This window comes from Odocoileus virginianus, chromosome 6 (assembly GCF_023699985.2).
Source record: "Odocoileus virginianus isolate 20LAN1187 ecotype Illinois chromosome 6, Ovbor_1.2, whole genome shotgun sequence".
NCBI classification, from domain to species: Eukaryota; Metazoa; Chordata; class Mammalia; order Artiodactyla; family Cervidae; genus Odocoileus; species Odocoileus virginianus.
The window spans coordinates 8,426,512-8,443,745 of record NC_069679.1 but is presented as its reverse complement, the minus strand read 5'-3'; the positions used below and the strand labels follow the sequence as shown (position 1 = coordinate 8,443,745).

The following is a 17,234-nucleotide window of genomic DNA, read 5'->3' as shown; positions in this document are numbered from 1 at the left end:
TATATGGGGGCAGACAGAGGTGAACTTGTGATTGTCTAGCTGGGGATCTTAGGTTCATACGATACAAGGGCAGATCCAGGTTTTGTGGGATCTGAGGGTTATATGATTCGGCAGCCTTCCAAAATAATACAAGAGAAATACAGAATTACTTTGGGCTGCTCCCAGGACCCTGGAAGAGGTCAGAGCAAGTGAGGGGTTCTCATGCTTTAACTTCATTACCTTCATGGTAAATTCATCTGAGGCTGGTTAGATGCTGGCAGACCATGGAGAACTGCTATATTTCACTTTCAGGCAAGGCTCAAGGGTCAAGCTCCACATCGACTGTTAACCCCTCATGGACATGAGGAAGTTAGTCCTGCATAGCCAACCTGGAATATCAAGGATTAGACAGTAGATACCTGGGATTTAGATGGACAGGAAAAGGAAGTTCTGGGCTATAATAGTAAATGAGGGTCCAGTGCCTCAAAGCTTGGCCTTTACATGCTACTGGGTGGTACTCATATAGCTTCCAGGCAAATTTTATAATCTCATTTGTCTAACAGGAATCTGAAGTATAGCTTGCCAAAGACACCTGAGTGGTGTGTAGTGGCCTTTTGAACCTGGGGCTCATGTCCACTGACTCCGTGTTTTAAGGGTGTTCAGTGGGTAGGATTCCAAGATCCTGGGATGTGTTCTAATTTAAGAATACACCCCAGATTAGGCTCTGACAAGGATCCCAGGCCTGGGTTTCATGCTCATTCCTGAAACTGGTTTACCCAGTGCCTAGTATGGCTGCAAAAAAGGCCACAGTGTTCTTAACAGTCAAACTGCAAATTAATCAAACAGATTTAAAACTAAACCAATGCTGTGGTTCATTACAAAGCTGGCCATATTTCAGTAAGAAAGGGGAATGACAGCTGTATATTCATTACTTACCTCAAAGCATGTTGCAAGAGAATAAGTTACCTGTCATGCTTTGAAATCTCTGCATCAAAGGGGCTCTGGAAGCACAGAGCATTGTCACTTTTTCTCATAGGGACTGTCCCCTTGTATACCCAGCAGTGTACTTTACAGAAGACAAATTAACTGAAGGTTTTTCTTTTATTACATCTAAAGAGCTCTACATAAACAGGTAACATTCAATAGGTAAACAATTTTTTTTTTTCCAATGCATGTAATAAATATTTTCACTTGGTACTTTTATACAAACTGACATTGGTCTACTATACATTTTTAAAAGCCATTTTACTGGTTTGGCATGCGGTATGGAAATTCTAAGAGAGAAAGTTTTAAGGCAATGAATCACAGATTTAAGTTCATGGAATTTATGGTAACTTTTATATCTGTTTATATACATTTTTCCCCTTTGTTAATTAAACAATTAACAGCAGCACACTCTGGAACCACCAGCTAGTCTCCCTCCCTCTTTCTGAAATCTAAGCTTTGTGTTTTCTTTTAATTAAAAAAACAGAATTCAACATGTATTGAAAAAACAAAATTCTTACTAAAATCTTACTAAAAATAATTTCAAATGTGCTTTAAAGTCCTAAAGATCTTGAAGTGTTTTATGTGTTTAAAATTGTTTAAAAACAATGTTCTTTCTACAATTAGTAATTTAAAATTGGGATATACTTCCATTCAGTTTCAGACATTTGACTCAAAGAAATATCTGCCAAGAAATCACATTTCTCAGAAGCTTAAGTATATCTTTTCTAAGTCAGTAATAAAGAATTGTGATAATGTCTAAATTAACAGGAGCAGAAAAATTTTAATGCTCAAAATAAATTAGTCAACCAAGCGTGGCATGGTTAAGGTCCAGATAGTTTTTAAAAACGTGTTCAATAATGCCCACAAAGTAATTAAAAGCCACTTCAACCCTGCTAGTCAAACAGCTATTATACTAAAGGTGCGTGTGCGTATACACATACACACCCCACAGTTCTGTACAGAAACACAAACATATGCACACACCTATTATGAATGACCAAGGCAAGGGGGGATGGTGGTAACTTGACTAAAGATTCTGAGAATCGTCATTTGTCCACAGACAGCACGTCAGTGTTAGCACTGTGCTGGGGTAGGGGGTGGGTGGGGGGGTAGTGATAGTTGGCTAGGGAAAAAAGAAACAACTGTGCTTAAAAAACAAAACAAAACAAAACTTAGAAGATAAAGATGTAGCGCATTACTCCACTAATAATTACTACGGATCATAAAAGTCTGATTGATTAACATCGGCCATGAACCAACAGAGTAATAGCTACTACTACTGCAACATTTTAGAAAGTTAACAACTGAAGGGAACAAACTCCTTACAGTGGAATGAACTAAAATAAAGACAACTGAATGGTTAGTTGCTCCTGTGGAGACATGACCAAAGCTACTAGACAGACATTTATTTCTCCCTGTTACCTGTTCTTCCCTTAGGCTGGTATAATGCAAGACACTGAGGGAAAATAACTCTCTCCAAAACTGGGCTGAAGAAAGTAGAGGGACGGGTTTTCAACTGGATCATTCAAAGAGTTCGTAATTCAGCATCATACACAAAGTTATTGATCAGAATTCTGAGACCACTAACGGACGACAAAAAAAGAAAAAAACAAAACTATTCATTTTATCTTAGGTAGCTGAATTAATAGAAACATTTCCTATTACAATGTGAAATAAGAAGCAACTCCCTACAATTTAAGTAATTTCTATCCCAATCTGAATTAGACACAAATTATAATACTATTAGATATTAGCCTAAGTTAACATGGCAATGAGAGTTCTAAAGTGTTTACTCACCATAACACCAGATTCATTTAAAAACTTAACTATTTCCTGTTTTAACTGACAATGAAATTTTTTTTTATTGCAAGTTGTTTAGTGACTATAACTCAGCCATGTATGTGTGGAATACACATGCGTAGGGAAGACTATATAACTCACTTGTTACTCACACACACTTGTCTATAAATACATATATACACACACACATATACATATCAATACCAACTTGTTTTTCAAAATTCAAGTCAACAATTTGGTGGCAGAGAGATGCTGTAAAAACAGGTATTTTTAGACGCCACACAGTCATGTGAGCCATTAATTTTATCATACAATTGAAGACATAGCCATCTTGAATTCTAACTGGATTAAAGTAGGTCAATTTGTTACCACTGCAAGGTTTAAAATATGACAATTTTATACACAAAGGTGGTCCTTCATCAACTCTGAGAACAACTCTGAGAACATTAACAGTTGTGATATAAAAATCCAGTTTGGAAAACTGGTAATCATTATGCCCCTTCTTATCTTTTCTGTTAAATCTGCTAAACCTTTCAATCAGATAAAAAATATTTTCGACACCTTCAGATATTACCTGAAGAACGTTAATACCTTCTCTGACGAGGATTTTGGAACACAAGTAGAATCACTTTTTCCTTCCCTCCAACCCTCACTCATTTCCTGAAAAACAGTTTTCAATATATTTACATGTTCCATTATTATAAGGATAGATCAGACTGATCCATGAATTCTTAAAAAAATCTGACTTTCCTATGTCATGCTTGTATTTAAAAAGTGAAGAAAAAAAATAAACAAGATTACTAGGCTAAAAATAAGTACAGTCAGAACCAGAGAATGAAAATGAATAAGGATTAAGCCCATTTTGAATTTCAATTATTTATCAGATGATAGATTTCTACAGACGAACATCTATGGTGCCCTCTATTTTCTGAAGAGAATTTACTTGTAAGGATAATTGACTGTCTTTCTTTTTTGAGGTGATGTAGCCTTACCTCTGTCAGCTTTCTATGCTATTGATAGATACCCAACAGGGCTTTCTATGCTATTTTTACTTCCTACTTTGGTATGACGATCTTACAGGAAAATTTGTTACCCTGTGGCCAAAATAGCAGGTGTTCACAGATTTGGTTTAAATACATAATACTGGCAATCCAAATTTAGAATAAAGAACTAGACTAAGCCTACTCCTTACCCAGACAGCTTTACTCCAATCTCTGAAACATATTCTCAGGGGGCATCTAGCAATTAAGAGAGAATATGTGATGGAGAACATGCAATTGGGACAGTTGATAAAGATGCTCATATGTGAATTCAAGACCTTCAAAGCACTTTGAAAGAAGCAGGCAACTGGTTTATCAACTGAATGCAAACTCGGGAGAAGGAACAGTAATGACAGAAAAATACACACAGACACACACACTGAACACACACCTACAAGCTATGTCCTGAAAATACACAGGGAATGCAGAGGGACAGATGAGATTTATAACTTAAGGCTGAATAAAATATGCACACACACAAACAGAATCCAAATCTGTCATTTTTAGAAAATGGAAATTAAAACTATTCCCCCCCGGCCCCCTCCCCACAACAAAGAAAAGCCCACAATTGAAAACTTCATACATGCAATTCCTTTTCTGTTATTGCAAATAAAATAATGCCATTGAAGTAAAATAAAACCAAAACCATAGGACAAACGATGAAAAAAAAAATCTTCAGAATCCAGAAAAAATGAACCGAAGGTGGTTTGTGGGTACTTGTTTTTTTTTTCTTTTTTTTCTTTTCTTTCCTTTTTTTTGTTTTTTTTTTTTACAAGTGTTTTTTTTCAGACAGGCAGTCTTAGATTTATATACAAAAGTAAAACTGAAAATATAGTTTTGTTCTCTGTACATTTCTTTTTTAATTTTTTCCCTAAAAAAAGGAAAAAAAACACGCTTGTGTACTCTTCTAAACAGAATAAGGTAAAACATAGCACAAAGTTCTCTTCTTTCTGCCAAGTTCCTTTAATCCGGGGTGGGAATGGGAGCAGCAGGGGCATGGGGATCAGTCCAGTGAAATAATGTCTGGTATGATGCCGAAGATGGATGCTGTGTCCGCGCTGCTCCTGTTTGCGACGGGGTGGCCGTGGCTCTCCCTTAGGCTGTTGGAGGACACGAGGCTGCTATTACTGCCGCTACTGCTCCCGTTGGTGGTCGGCAGGGAAGAACTGCCTCCTGCACTTAACTGATCGAGAAACATCTGTGAGGAGGTATATGGAAAAAACCGAGACGAGTGCAAGAGGTCTTGATCATCTGAAACTGCTGCTGCTGCAGCGGCAAGGAGGGAGGTGTTATAATGCTGGGGAGGAGAAAAAAGACAGAAAATAAAGTTAATTATAGTCATAAATTAATAAACTCTCTTCTCAGCAGAACGAAGTCCTAAATTTAACATATTCTAAGTACCTGGTGTTTCTGAAATATTCAGTAAAACATTTTGCAAAATTAAATGGTGTTATATAATGATCACATCATTGACCTTTTTTATTTTAATTTTTATTAGCACAACATTGAGACATTTTTGTATCTGAAACTGGGGGTGGGGATCAAAATACTGTTTTTTGTTTTAATCTGTACTGCAAGCAATTCTCATAATGCTATTTCTGAAAAGGCATATGCAGGAAAGAGGACAGGCTACTTCCCCTTCTGGAGATACTTGGCCAAGAAATTTGTCAGTCAATATGACCCACTGCCCTGTTTCTTTATAAAATAGTACTGGGAACCAGACACTGTACTTAATATATTCAGGCACAGTTGAAACAAAGGGACTTTAATTTAAAATTTTAAAACCTTAAAAATAACAAGTATAACAACTCTGAATTTTCTAAAGGAATTTATGTTCTTTCTCTTGACTACATATTATACTTTTAAGTATTTTAATGTAGAATTAAAAGAACAGTATTTATTTCATATAACATACCTGATTGTCTCCTGATAAGAAAGGAAAGAAATCTAATCCTGCAGAAGAAAAAATCATTTTAGTTGGGGGGGAAAAAAAGCCTCCCAAATACCCCAACACTACAAAAATAAAGACAATATCTTAAAAGCTAATTCTAAATTCATTTAGCATTTTATTTAAACATGAAGAGTTCAGCTGAATATTTTAAGATCCCTCCCATCTCCAGATTACAAAGCCTGGAGTCCAAGTTTCAGCAATGGTGTGCACTCCCAGTGACGCCATCTGTGGGACTTGGGCCACTGCTGCTCCATTCAAATCCAAACACCAATCCCTTAAACTGACTGAGTACTTTTCACCAAATGCTCTCACTGACTCCCGTAAAGTTACCTTTCAATCTAACCTACTCCACACAAGCACCTCATAAGGTATGTAATTATATTTGGTCTCATTTTGCAGATGAGAAAGTTTGAAGTTAAAAGACGTTAAGCAAGTTGTAAGAGATTTTCTTCCTCAAATTCCTTCACTTCCCACTGCCTGTACTGGATTCTAACTCAGAGACTCAAGTGACACGAGGCGGGGGAAGAGATCCGAGGGAGTGTCTCTGCAGGCATGGGGGACCAGCTCTCATCCCTGGCTGCAGGGGAGTCACTGTAAGCTGGCCCCTTCCAGTTCACATTCTTGTCCACAAGGCCCAGTGTGTGATGTGATGAAGAGCAAGTAAACCAAAATGAATAAAAAAAATCCCTCATTATGATATCTGAACTTGAAGAAAAGTATAACACACAGATGTAGACAAAAATATGACAACACAAATACTTTGGGGATACCTCCAAAGTATGGCAGGTATCCCACTCCATTATTCTTGCCTGGAAAACCCCATGGACAGAGGAGCCTGGCAGGCTATAGTCCATGAGGTCACAGGAGTCAGACTTGACATAGTGACTAAACCACCACCACTACCACTATCTTACACTAGAACAGATTATACCATAAGGATCTGAAAATGTATAGAACTTTGGTTCTTGATAGTGAGCTTGGCAACAGGCAGTAAGAAACAGGGTTACACTGACTAATAGAGTAACTACTAACCACCTGATATGGCTACTCAAACTTACTAAGATTAAATAAAATGAAAAACTCAGTTCTTTAGTCACACTAGCCACATTTAAATGCTCAGTAACCACATGTAGCTAGCAGCTACTGTACTGGCCAGATTACATTTCCCTAGTTGCAGAAAGTTCTATTGGACAGAGCTGAAACAGGATTTTCACAACATCCACTAAGAATCCACTCAAATATCTCAGCTCCCAAGAATCCTTGCCAGTGACCCTGAATTTTACTGTAGACAAGGGATGGAAAGAAACTTCCACTTTGTGCTTTTGTATTGTATTTTCTACAGTGAGCATATATGGCTTTTTGTAATTTTTTTTTTTTTGGCTTTTTGTAATTTAAAAAGTGTTCTTAGATTATATGGCTAACATACAAATTATTAAATTACAAAGATACATGACAACAACAATTCTTTTTGATAATATAAACAACTATTATGAACTCAAAATACATTGTAGAAATGATTATAATGACATTTCAAATTACTTTCAAAAAGAAGAAACCGGGTTCACCAGAACAAAAATTAAAACTTTCCAGTGTTTCAATTCTGCATTGTCTAAAAGATAATACAACACAGCTACCCACAATGCCTGCTGCATTATAACCAGATTCAGGGAACAAAAAATAATTTTCATAAATATAAAAATTCAAAGCAACATAAGCAACATAGTGGAAATCATTCAAAACCCACTTGCAGACTACTACTTTGAAGTACAAAAAACCTAAAGATCATTCCTGTATTTTACCACTGGTAGTAAAACACTGGCTATTGATGAAGGTACTAACAGGAAACTGAGTCTGTATTTATTTATGACCAGAGTATATATTTCCCCCACCTTCCTAGATTCCAACCTCCTCTATCCCTGACCTTTCTATCTTTCTTAAACTTGCCCAGAAGAAGACTATATAGATCAAAGGCATTTATAATGCTATATGACAACACAGAAGAATGGGTAACTCACCTTGTAAGTCATAAGGCATGGGTGTCATATGGAAAGGATGTCTGTAGTCTTGGATGAGGGATGTGTTAATATAGCTTGTGTCTACAGCAGGGAGGCTTGGGGTGCGGGACACTGGAGATGCTTGATGTGGAAGACTCAGTATGCTAGAAGAAAAAAAGGTTTGCAAAATTTTCATGAGTCAGTTGAACTTAAGTTTAATAAAAGGGCAGAATCTCACAATGAGTCCTAGTTTTTGTGCTGAAAATAAAAACAAAAGCAAAGCAATATATAATTTAGACTACCATGATTATTAGGAAATAATTTGTACACTTAATAGCATCTTTCCGAGGCTATAAGGAAAAGAGATGGATGCAATGGTATCCGACATTCATAAATCACACGCTGTCTTTGGAACATCATCTACACTCTTTTATAATGGCAGGCCGAAGGCATAGTTGAGCCACTTCAATGAAATGTAAGTGAAAAGTACAGCAGACAAAATTCTGAAACGTTTAAAAAATAAGCACTAGGGTGTTGGCAAGTAAAAAGATAGGTAAATCCTTGCAAAGAAAACACATCTAACAAGACTAAGGGAATGAAGCAATCTGAGCAGTGAAGCGTTAAAAGCTGGCCCTCAGACTTGTAAGATTTATGAGAATAAAAACTAGGTACTGTTTATCTTGGAATACCTAATGCCCAGCACAGTCAGGAGGAACGCTGTTTGCATAAAAGGCCTGCTGAATGAACGAAGGCAGCAAGACAAGGAGTAGAGATCCTCCAAAATGAACAGGTGGAGCGTTTTTAAAGGGAGGACAGTATAAATGGAAAAAGAAAAAAGAACAAAGAGAAAGATGCTGGGAGAATAGAGGGAAATGTTTAAGTAGCTGAGTAACTAAATACTTTTTTTCTTCACCAAAAATTAATGAAAAGCAAAAAGGAGGAAGTAATAAAGGAAAAAGAAAAGGCAGAATTAAAATGATTTTGAAAAGAAAAAGAATTCTCATAGTCCTGAGTGAAATCATAAGGGCCATATGCTATCCCAAACATATAAGAGGCCAACAGATATGTTATAGAAAATAGAGAGACAGACAGAGGCTGTCTTTTGCATTTAAAAGTTTGCGTAAGTGTTGGGGGTATGGAGATGCAATTTCAATGGTAGAGAATCTCTCTAAAGATGCCAAGCAAGGCTGGATTTCCAGGAACAGTGTTCTAGTTATGATATGCTACCTTGTTTTTATGAATGGGATATGAAGTATAAAATATACTCTCATCCACCTCATAAAATTGCTTTGTCTAATGGAAACTTAATTAAACTTCTTACATCTACAGAAAGTACCATTTTCCATTAGCTATTTCCTCAGACAATACTCAAGGGATTATAAAGGATTACAAGAGACAAAAGCAGTTGAAACACTAGTCTTTGAAAAACATCTTGGTATACCAAAGAGCAAAGGAAATTTCTGGAGGAATACTAAACACTCAGTGGCTGAAGACGGCAAAATATTTTACATTTACTAATGTTTGCCTCTTTCTACTTCTTGGCTGGCTCTTTCTCTTCCAATTTTGTGATAATATTCTAAAACGATTTCCACCTTCACACTGCACAATAACAAATCCAATATATTGGGTTTAGGTTTCTATTTATAGGCTAGTCATTACTGAAAAATGATCACTGGTATTGAATATGGTGTTATCCTTCTAAAAAAAAAATCATAAACTTTTAGGTTGCTTGTTTTTAAATCTGAAAATAGAGAAAGGTTTGGCATTTGCAAACACTCTATCTGGGTTCAATTAGTCACTGGGAAGCTCAAGAAGTAGTTAATGCATCTAATGTAATTTCCCAAACACAATAAATAAGCTATTTTTGGAGAAACAGAACAGCAAATATTCAAAGAAGAAATATTAGATTTCTAAACACTCAAAATATTTCCTTTAAGGAAAAATGTTTACATATATATGACTACTATCAATATCCTAAAGAGTAGAACTTATGTATATAAAACGATGCACTTAATCCATGAAATATTTATACATCCAGATTTATGAAATAAATTTTAATAGTGCTATAATGGCATTTAAACTAATAAAATAATAACGTGGTTTTGGTCATACTGGCAGGCTACGGTCCATGCAGTTGCAAAGAGTCGGACACAGCTGAGCAACTAAGCACATGTTAAATGTAATATAGTCACACCATTAAAAAATATATATTTAAATATAAATTAGCCCACCAGGCTCCTCTGTCCATGGAATTCTCCAGGCAAGAATACTGGAGTAGGTTGCCATTCCCTTCTCCAGGGGATCTTTCTAATCAAGGGATTGAACCCTGGTCTCCTGCATTATAGGCATCTGAGCTACCAGGGAAGCTCCGTAAATATATATATTAAATATAAAATCTAAAATAAAATCTCAGAATAAAAATTCGATAAGATATTTATTCTAACTATGCTGCTTTCGGTAATCTGACTCCCCATGACACCCCCAGATTTAAAAAAGAAGCTGGCATAATAACAAGGTCAGGCTTGTTGGATAATAGCTGTCAAGGTAGGCTACATCAGAAGTGAATGTTTATAAAGTAGAATTAGTGTTTAAAGACCCATTTCATTTAGAATAATGACACTGCTTTTAATATCTTTATTCCCATCTGTGTGATGAAATAAGCTACTCTAGAGTGAAACATCAATCTGTGTAACATGTTTGGTTGTATTACAAAGATTCCTGAAATAGCCAAAGTCCTTTAACAAGAGAGGAGCTACATTTATAACAATTGTGCTCTTTTAATGTTGAAACTTCAACTTTCATGTAACTACAAATATACTCAAATAGAAGATCTTTTTATTTCATCAAACAATATCAAGCCTGAAAATAATTTGACTGCAAGCATCAAAGTACCTGTTCTTGGTCTGGTGTTAACCTTCCCTCCTAAAACCTTGAAATCTGTATCAATGCTTTCTGCAGACTTTCCTCCTTTCACTTAAATTCTTCCTTCAGGCACTAGTTTGTTAGAATATTTTCTAAATAGCTTCTATTCAATTACATCAGGCCACATAACTCTCCTGATATATACCTAAAAGGTGTCACATCTATTTCTAGATTTACCTTTTGTGTGCTACAACTGTGGCTCAGAAAAACAGGACATCCTTTGCTGAGAATCTCCAAAGTGTCTCAAGAGACTAGCAGTCTGTTTAAGAGTATGACTATAGAGTCCGCTACTTATTTTACCATCCTCTTCAAAATGTTAAACTCTTTAAGGTTGGGGCTGTACTAACTCACTGTATTACCACTCATGTTTAGCACAGGGGGTAAAGCAGGTAACAATGTTTCATGAAGTGAACTGAGGCCTAACCAAGGTACATTATTACTGACAGGAGACTAATGGGAAGTATGGGAAATGAGCCTGCAAAACAGAAAGCACTGTGTATTGCAACTTAAGTCTTAGACTACTTTCATTGCTAGTCTTGCACATTCTGAGCCAGGTTTAAAACATTTACCTTGTACTTCTCTGCTTTCCACTTAACACATTCAACTTAGGGTTAACTTCAGAGCTTACGCTTTCTAGTCTGAGTAAGTATTTAAAATCCTATGACCAGCATCAGGATCATCTGAGAGCCCACTAGGGCTCAGACGGTAAAAAATCTGCCTGCAGGAGACCCGAGCTCAACCCCAAATGGTTTCTGTTCCTATTCCTGAATCAGAAAGGGGGGACAGGAGACACCATGTGTTTTAATAAGCCCTGCAGGTGATTCTGATGTACACCAAGTTTGAGAACCACTGTACTAGAACCATCTTTTGGTATGATGAATATCACATCCAAGTGACCCCTTTAATGCATTATTCCAGCCCCTTAAGAAATACACTGAGAACAATCCAACCCATTCTCTGTACTGTTTTACAATCATGCATAACCACTTTATTTGAGAGATCTTTTAATCCTATTTTCAAAATTAACTTTCACAATGACTTTTTAAAAACAAGCTCTCCGCACTTACCCTTTATTATTTAGTGGCGATGTGGGGGAGAGGGAAGGACAGGTTCTCTTGGCAGACGGCTCTTCCTCCTCTTCGTCTGATGAACTGTCTATGGTTAGATCAATTACCTCCACTTTCTTACTTTTATTTGAGGACTGGTGATGAGAAGCCACTTGGTGCTCTAATGTGGAGCTTAAGCATCCTGGGAGGGAATAATCGAAACACAAGGCAAAAAAAGGCCTGTGATATCTCTTTTTCTTTCCTCAGCCTATGGATTAGTCTATCAGTTATAGTTTAGACTTTATCAGTTATAGTTATATTGCTGGGGCCTAAGAAGAAAAAAGCAATAGTGGCTCTGTTCCTCTAAGCGCAAGACTACTTGTATAGATTGTCAAGGATTTTTTTTTAAAAAAACAATTCTGAGTTAGGACAATCAAAATGTTATGTCCACCTCACAATAAAAACAGTCTGAGAGCAAATTCACATACTACACATTTCCCTGTACATTACCTGATACACTGAGAAATGTTATGGTAACACTTTAGCTTCCTTACAGCAAAACATAGTGAGTAGCCAGAGAAAAAACGCAAATGAAAAAAGAATGTCCACTAACCTAATATTAAGTCTGTTAAAAATTTAAAAGGATACCATTTCAAAAGCATGACTTTACAAAAAAAAAAAGCTTATTAAATTATGTTACTCTGAAACCTTATACACAAAAATTTAAAAGCTTGCAAAAGGTGAATTTAAAAAGAGCTTCACTACTTGTGAACATTTAACCAACAATTTAATAAGAGTTACTGTGCTGTCCATATATCACTGAATATTCTTTAAAAAATCTGAGTTTTAATATTGAAAACCATGCTTTAAAACAGCAGGGAGACTGCACCACCCCTTTGGAAAACTAACACTCACCATCAACTCCATTGTAAGAGGCAGAAACTTCCTGTACTTCCTTTTTTGATCTCATAGGTGCCCAAGAGCCGTCCTCCTTAAACTGTATTTCATCACAATCTGTACAGTACTTTAGGATTTCCATAAACAAGCTATAAAAAACAATTTTTCCTTTGAATATCACATTCTAAATTAAGACCTATTAGCATTATTACTGTTCAAAAAACATTCAGACCTATTTTTTGTACGAGTATAAATGAGAAAGTACAGGGTATTATTTGTTTTTAAAATCTAGGGTTAAATAGGAAAATAGTTACTTATATTATGGTAGGTTTATGCAAGAAAATATTACATAACTGAAAAATGAGGTTTCCAGAGATTTAAAAAAAAAATAACATGGGGAGGAGTGTATGTTCACAGCAAGTGGGAAGAGGACAAAGAAAGAAAACTCTGTATTTCAAAAACAAAATTGTGTGTGAGTGGTATATAAATAGTGGTTATCTCTGAGAGGTAACATGGAAGATATTTATTCTTTTTCTTTAAACTTTTCAACATAATCCAAATTGCCTACAATAAGCACATCTTAGTCAATAACTGAAGAAATACATGCAAAAATATGTACTGAAAGATAGAACTCCTTGCTAAGTACCATGCAGATACTAAAAAATGAGATTTGCAGAAATGTGCAACATGAATGATCAAATTCTTAGGTTATAATGTTAAACAAAACCAAAGGATAAAAAATACTGATACTATATAATCACAATTACGGGAAAATAAAAATCAGAAAATAATACATCTTTTTATTTGCCTGTGTTTTCCAATTTTTCTTTAGGAGTGTGTATGTGTGGATTTTATAATAAGAAAGAAAAATCCTAATTGATGGGGGCATCTAAAGTTATGTAATATACAGAGTTGGTAAAATATTATTCAATTTATTAGTGATCACTGACGTCTCTGAAAAATTAAACATAAAACATTTAAGTTACACATTTACTTTCCCCCATATGATTGGTCGGGCATCTTTCAAGCTCTGGGTTACACCTGTATTGATAAATGTGTTCCATTCCTTATGTTATACCTTCTGGCTCCTTTGTTTCCTCAAATATTATAGATAAGATACAGTAAGCATTTTGCTAGATAGATAGCACAGGAAATATCAAGAATATGTTTTCTTCTTTTCACAATTTTTTTTTTATTCAGAGGGAAAAAGGAAAAAAAAAGGAGGCTAGCGAATAGGAGAAAATTTTAAAAGACATTTGAAGATGTGTGGAAGGACAGATAAAACACTGGAATGTAAAAAAAAAGTAACTGTTGTGACGCTGTAGATGGAGAAGAAAGACAAAGACAAGTATTTTAGGGGAAACAGAAACAAAGAGAGCGCTATTCAGGGTATTGATCACTTTTAGGAACCCACACAGCAGGGTGTAGGCCCATATAGTAAATGAAGCACCAGAAAAATCTCCAAAAACAGACCAACTTTTGGTCAGCTTAGGTGAACCAGAGTTTCACAATTCTTTCATTCTTCCTCTAAAATGGTCTGCATGTCTATGGACAGATGGATTCATGTTAGGAAAAGGTGTAAGCTACACCCTGCTCAGAACCACTGGTCCTTTAAAATGGTAAATGTCAGGAGGCACTGACAATGAGACATGTATCTTTACAACAAGAAGACATAGTTAAAAAGGCAAAATGTTCACAATATTAATTACTTAGAAAAATATTGATTTCTACAGTCATGAATATCCTAAAAATATATAACTGAGAAACCACTATCTATAGAATTTCAATCCCAAACCTGATGGGTAACAAAACTGTAATAGATGGTTACCATGAAGTACAAGGAAAAGCTTTAAACTGACATACCCATCAATAATAAGGTGTTCATATGGGGCCTTCTTATCACAGACAGGACAAACCCAAGTTGGTTTTTTCTCATTCATCTGAATATAAAGAGTTGCATCAAAACACTGCAGATGAGAACATGTAAGGGCCCGACATGGAATTGTCAGCCGCATTTTACCAAGCTTTAAAAGAGGGAGACAAAAGTTAAGTATTAGACAAGCGTTGTTAAAAGTTTTTCCTGAAACAAACACAATGTACATGTATTCTGATTTAAAGCATATTGTGTCTACTTTCAACACAATTCCTGTGAAACGTCGACATGTTAAAAATTACTATTATTTCTTTAGATAATAAAATACAGAGACTATGGAAAATCTACAGCATAGGTTATTTACCCTCAATTCACAGCTTACAGATCCACTTTTAGGGGGAAGGACCATGAATCCCTTGAAATTACACACAAAATCTTATAAGTGTGTGCATTTTTCCAGAGACTGCTTTCACCAAATTTTTAGGGTAGTCCCAAATCCAAAAAAGAACCACTTTACTAGGTGCTGGGAAAGGAAAAATGAATGCCTTACTAAATGCTCAAGATACAATCAACCTGATCTCTGAATGAGAGTAATTCACAGGTCAAAACAGAATAAACACTCCCATGTCTGGCATAATTGCCAAATGGCAGCTCTGAGAAGAAAGCCCGTTGTTCACATTCTCTTCCCTCACTGGGTACCATCACAGGCAATTCAGCAAACACCTCTGGACCTCTAGCATCTCTGGAGTATTATGAGACATGCTCCTCTTGCCCTGCAAACAGTGCTTCTGCTGACACAGGTCGAGTCTGTCCGACGAACAATGAGATCTGCTTCATGCGGTCCCTGAACTGCTAGCTTTGGCCCAAAGCAGAAAAGCTGTCCCAAGACCTGCCCAGGGAACTACCATACCACCACCTCCTTGCATGGACGACACTTCATACAAGTTCAGCTGGATAACCACTGCGGGGTCCCAAAGGTCATAGTGCCCATATAGTATAGAAGTCACCTACTTTCAATAACCAGTTTTTTTCCCCGCTAAATATCAGGAAAAGATTTTCACACATATTTGTGAGCTTGAAAAATATAAAGGTTTGAAAAGTATAAAAGTTAAATAAGGGAAAAAAAAAGATTCTTGGCTTTGAATTTCAGGAAAATGTGCAATTTCCTAGTCTACCAAGGAAACTGTCATTTGGGGTGCTAAATTATTGTTCTGGCACCAGTGACTTACTGTGCCTCTAGGAAAGGCACTTAACCTTGCTGGGCCTCTCTTTCTATTTCTGATGGAACATGGTTTCCCCCTTACTTCAACAGGATGTAGTGACGAAGATTAAACAAGGACCCAGAATGTGCCATCGTCTTAAGAAAGGAGAAATGCCAGTGTATAGTATCAGAAGTATGAACAGGAAGGATACAGAGAAAACTGACAGCTTCCTCCTCTGTGCTCCCAACTCCACCCTGCATATGATCACACTACTTATTTATGTGTTTCTCCTCCTCCAAGAAACACATCTGGCTCATCTCCTTATCTTCAGCACTAGGAAATGTACCTGCTACATATACAGCAGGAAGATGGTCCTGTGTACTGATCAGGCTTCAGCTGTGCACGCTGGATAGTTTTAGGAGGCACCATTCACTTAGGGTGTGAATTTTGGATATTACGTAGTCTCTCTGAGCCTTAGTTTTATAAAATGGGGATAAAAATGCATCCATACCATAAGACTGGGGGTCTAAATAATATTCATTGCACAGGGTCGAACACATAGTAAGTACTCAATATATGCCCCCCATTATTAATTAAAGTACCAAAACATATTTACTTCAAATCGCTTTATGAGCTAGTAGGAGACCCACTCAAACCTCAGCCCAGTCAGTCTTCTCTTCTATGCTCACACAGTATTAAACAATTCCATTACTTCCCCTCTACACTTCTATTTAATTTTTATGATTTGATTTATCTAAATACCTGATGAAAAGGCATACACATAAACAGAACTAGCCCTCATAACAAGAAAATCACCTATTTACCATTAGCCAAGACATACCACATTAGTCTAGAAACATTTCCCCAAAACAATCTAGTTGGTGGTGCTAAATTAAATTTTTATGTCTAAAGTTCAGGCTTTAACTTATCTGGGAAGTGCAAATTCCTACTGAGCAGGTGTATTTACCACTGCCTTAAAACTAAGTAGAGAGATCCTAGATGAATACGGTAATCACAGACATGGTTCACGTAACTGTATAACTAAGCAGGCTACTTCTGACAGTTTATGAAGACAGTGGATAAGAAGATAAGATACAGAGACAGTTTCAGAATCCAAGCAAAGGCTGTAGAACTTATACTCTGAAAAGCAATTATTCTCCAAAGACCATCATCTCACATACCTTTAGCCCTAAATTCCCAGCTGTCAGTTCATCTTTTCATTGGGAGAGCAACTCTCAAGCCCTTATGATCAGCCACACTGACAAGTTTACCTACAGAATTTTTAAGGAACACTGCTACATGAATGGCACAGGAAGGACATGTATAAACAGGTACAAGAAAGAAGTTCAATTTGAAATGCAATTTATTAGCTGTCACACAAATGCCTTGTTTCAAAGAATTACAGAGTAATTGTTAGGTGATAACCCTCACATTTCTGACTTTTTAAAACAATCACTAAATTCTAAATACTTATCTAAGAGTGGACACTGAATTCTCTAATTTTCAGAGAGGAAGCTGAGCTTTGAACATCTTCATCCTGTAA

The 17,234-nt window shown here is 36.3% G+C and overlaps 1 protein-coding gene across 2 annotated transcripts in view; it reads right to left on the bottom strand.

The window, feature by feature from the left end:
- Positions 1 to 1,061: 1,061 nt before the first annotated feature.
- Positions 1,062 to 17,234, bottom strand: part of PIAS1 (protein inhibitor of activated STAT 1) — a 124,684-nt gene continuing 108,511 nt past the window's right edge. For both annotated transcript variants that reach the window (XM_020910014.2, XM_020910015.2), the window contains exons 9-14: positions 14,480 to 14,640; positions 12,635 to 12,765; positions 11,741 to 11,921; positions 7,773 to 7,915; positions 5,722 to 5,759; positions 1,062 to 5,103 (exon numbers count right to left, since the gene is read on the bottom strand). In XM_020910014.2, the coding sequence (XP_020765673.1) occupies positions 4,810 to 5,103; positions 5,722 to 5,759; positions 7,773 to 7,915; positions 11,741 to 11,921; positions 12,635 to 12,765; positions 14,480 to 14,640 (948 nt within the window). In that variant the 3' untranslated portion in view covers positions 1,062 to 4,809. The remainder of the gene's footprint in view (positions 5,104 to 5,721; positions 5,760 to 7,772; positions 7,916 to 11,740; positions 11,922 to 12,634; positions 12,766 to 14,479; positions 14,641 to 17,234) is intronic.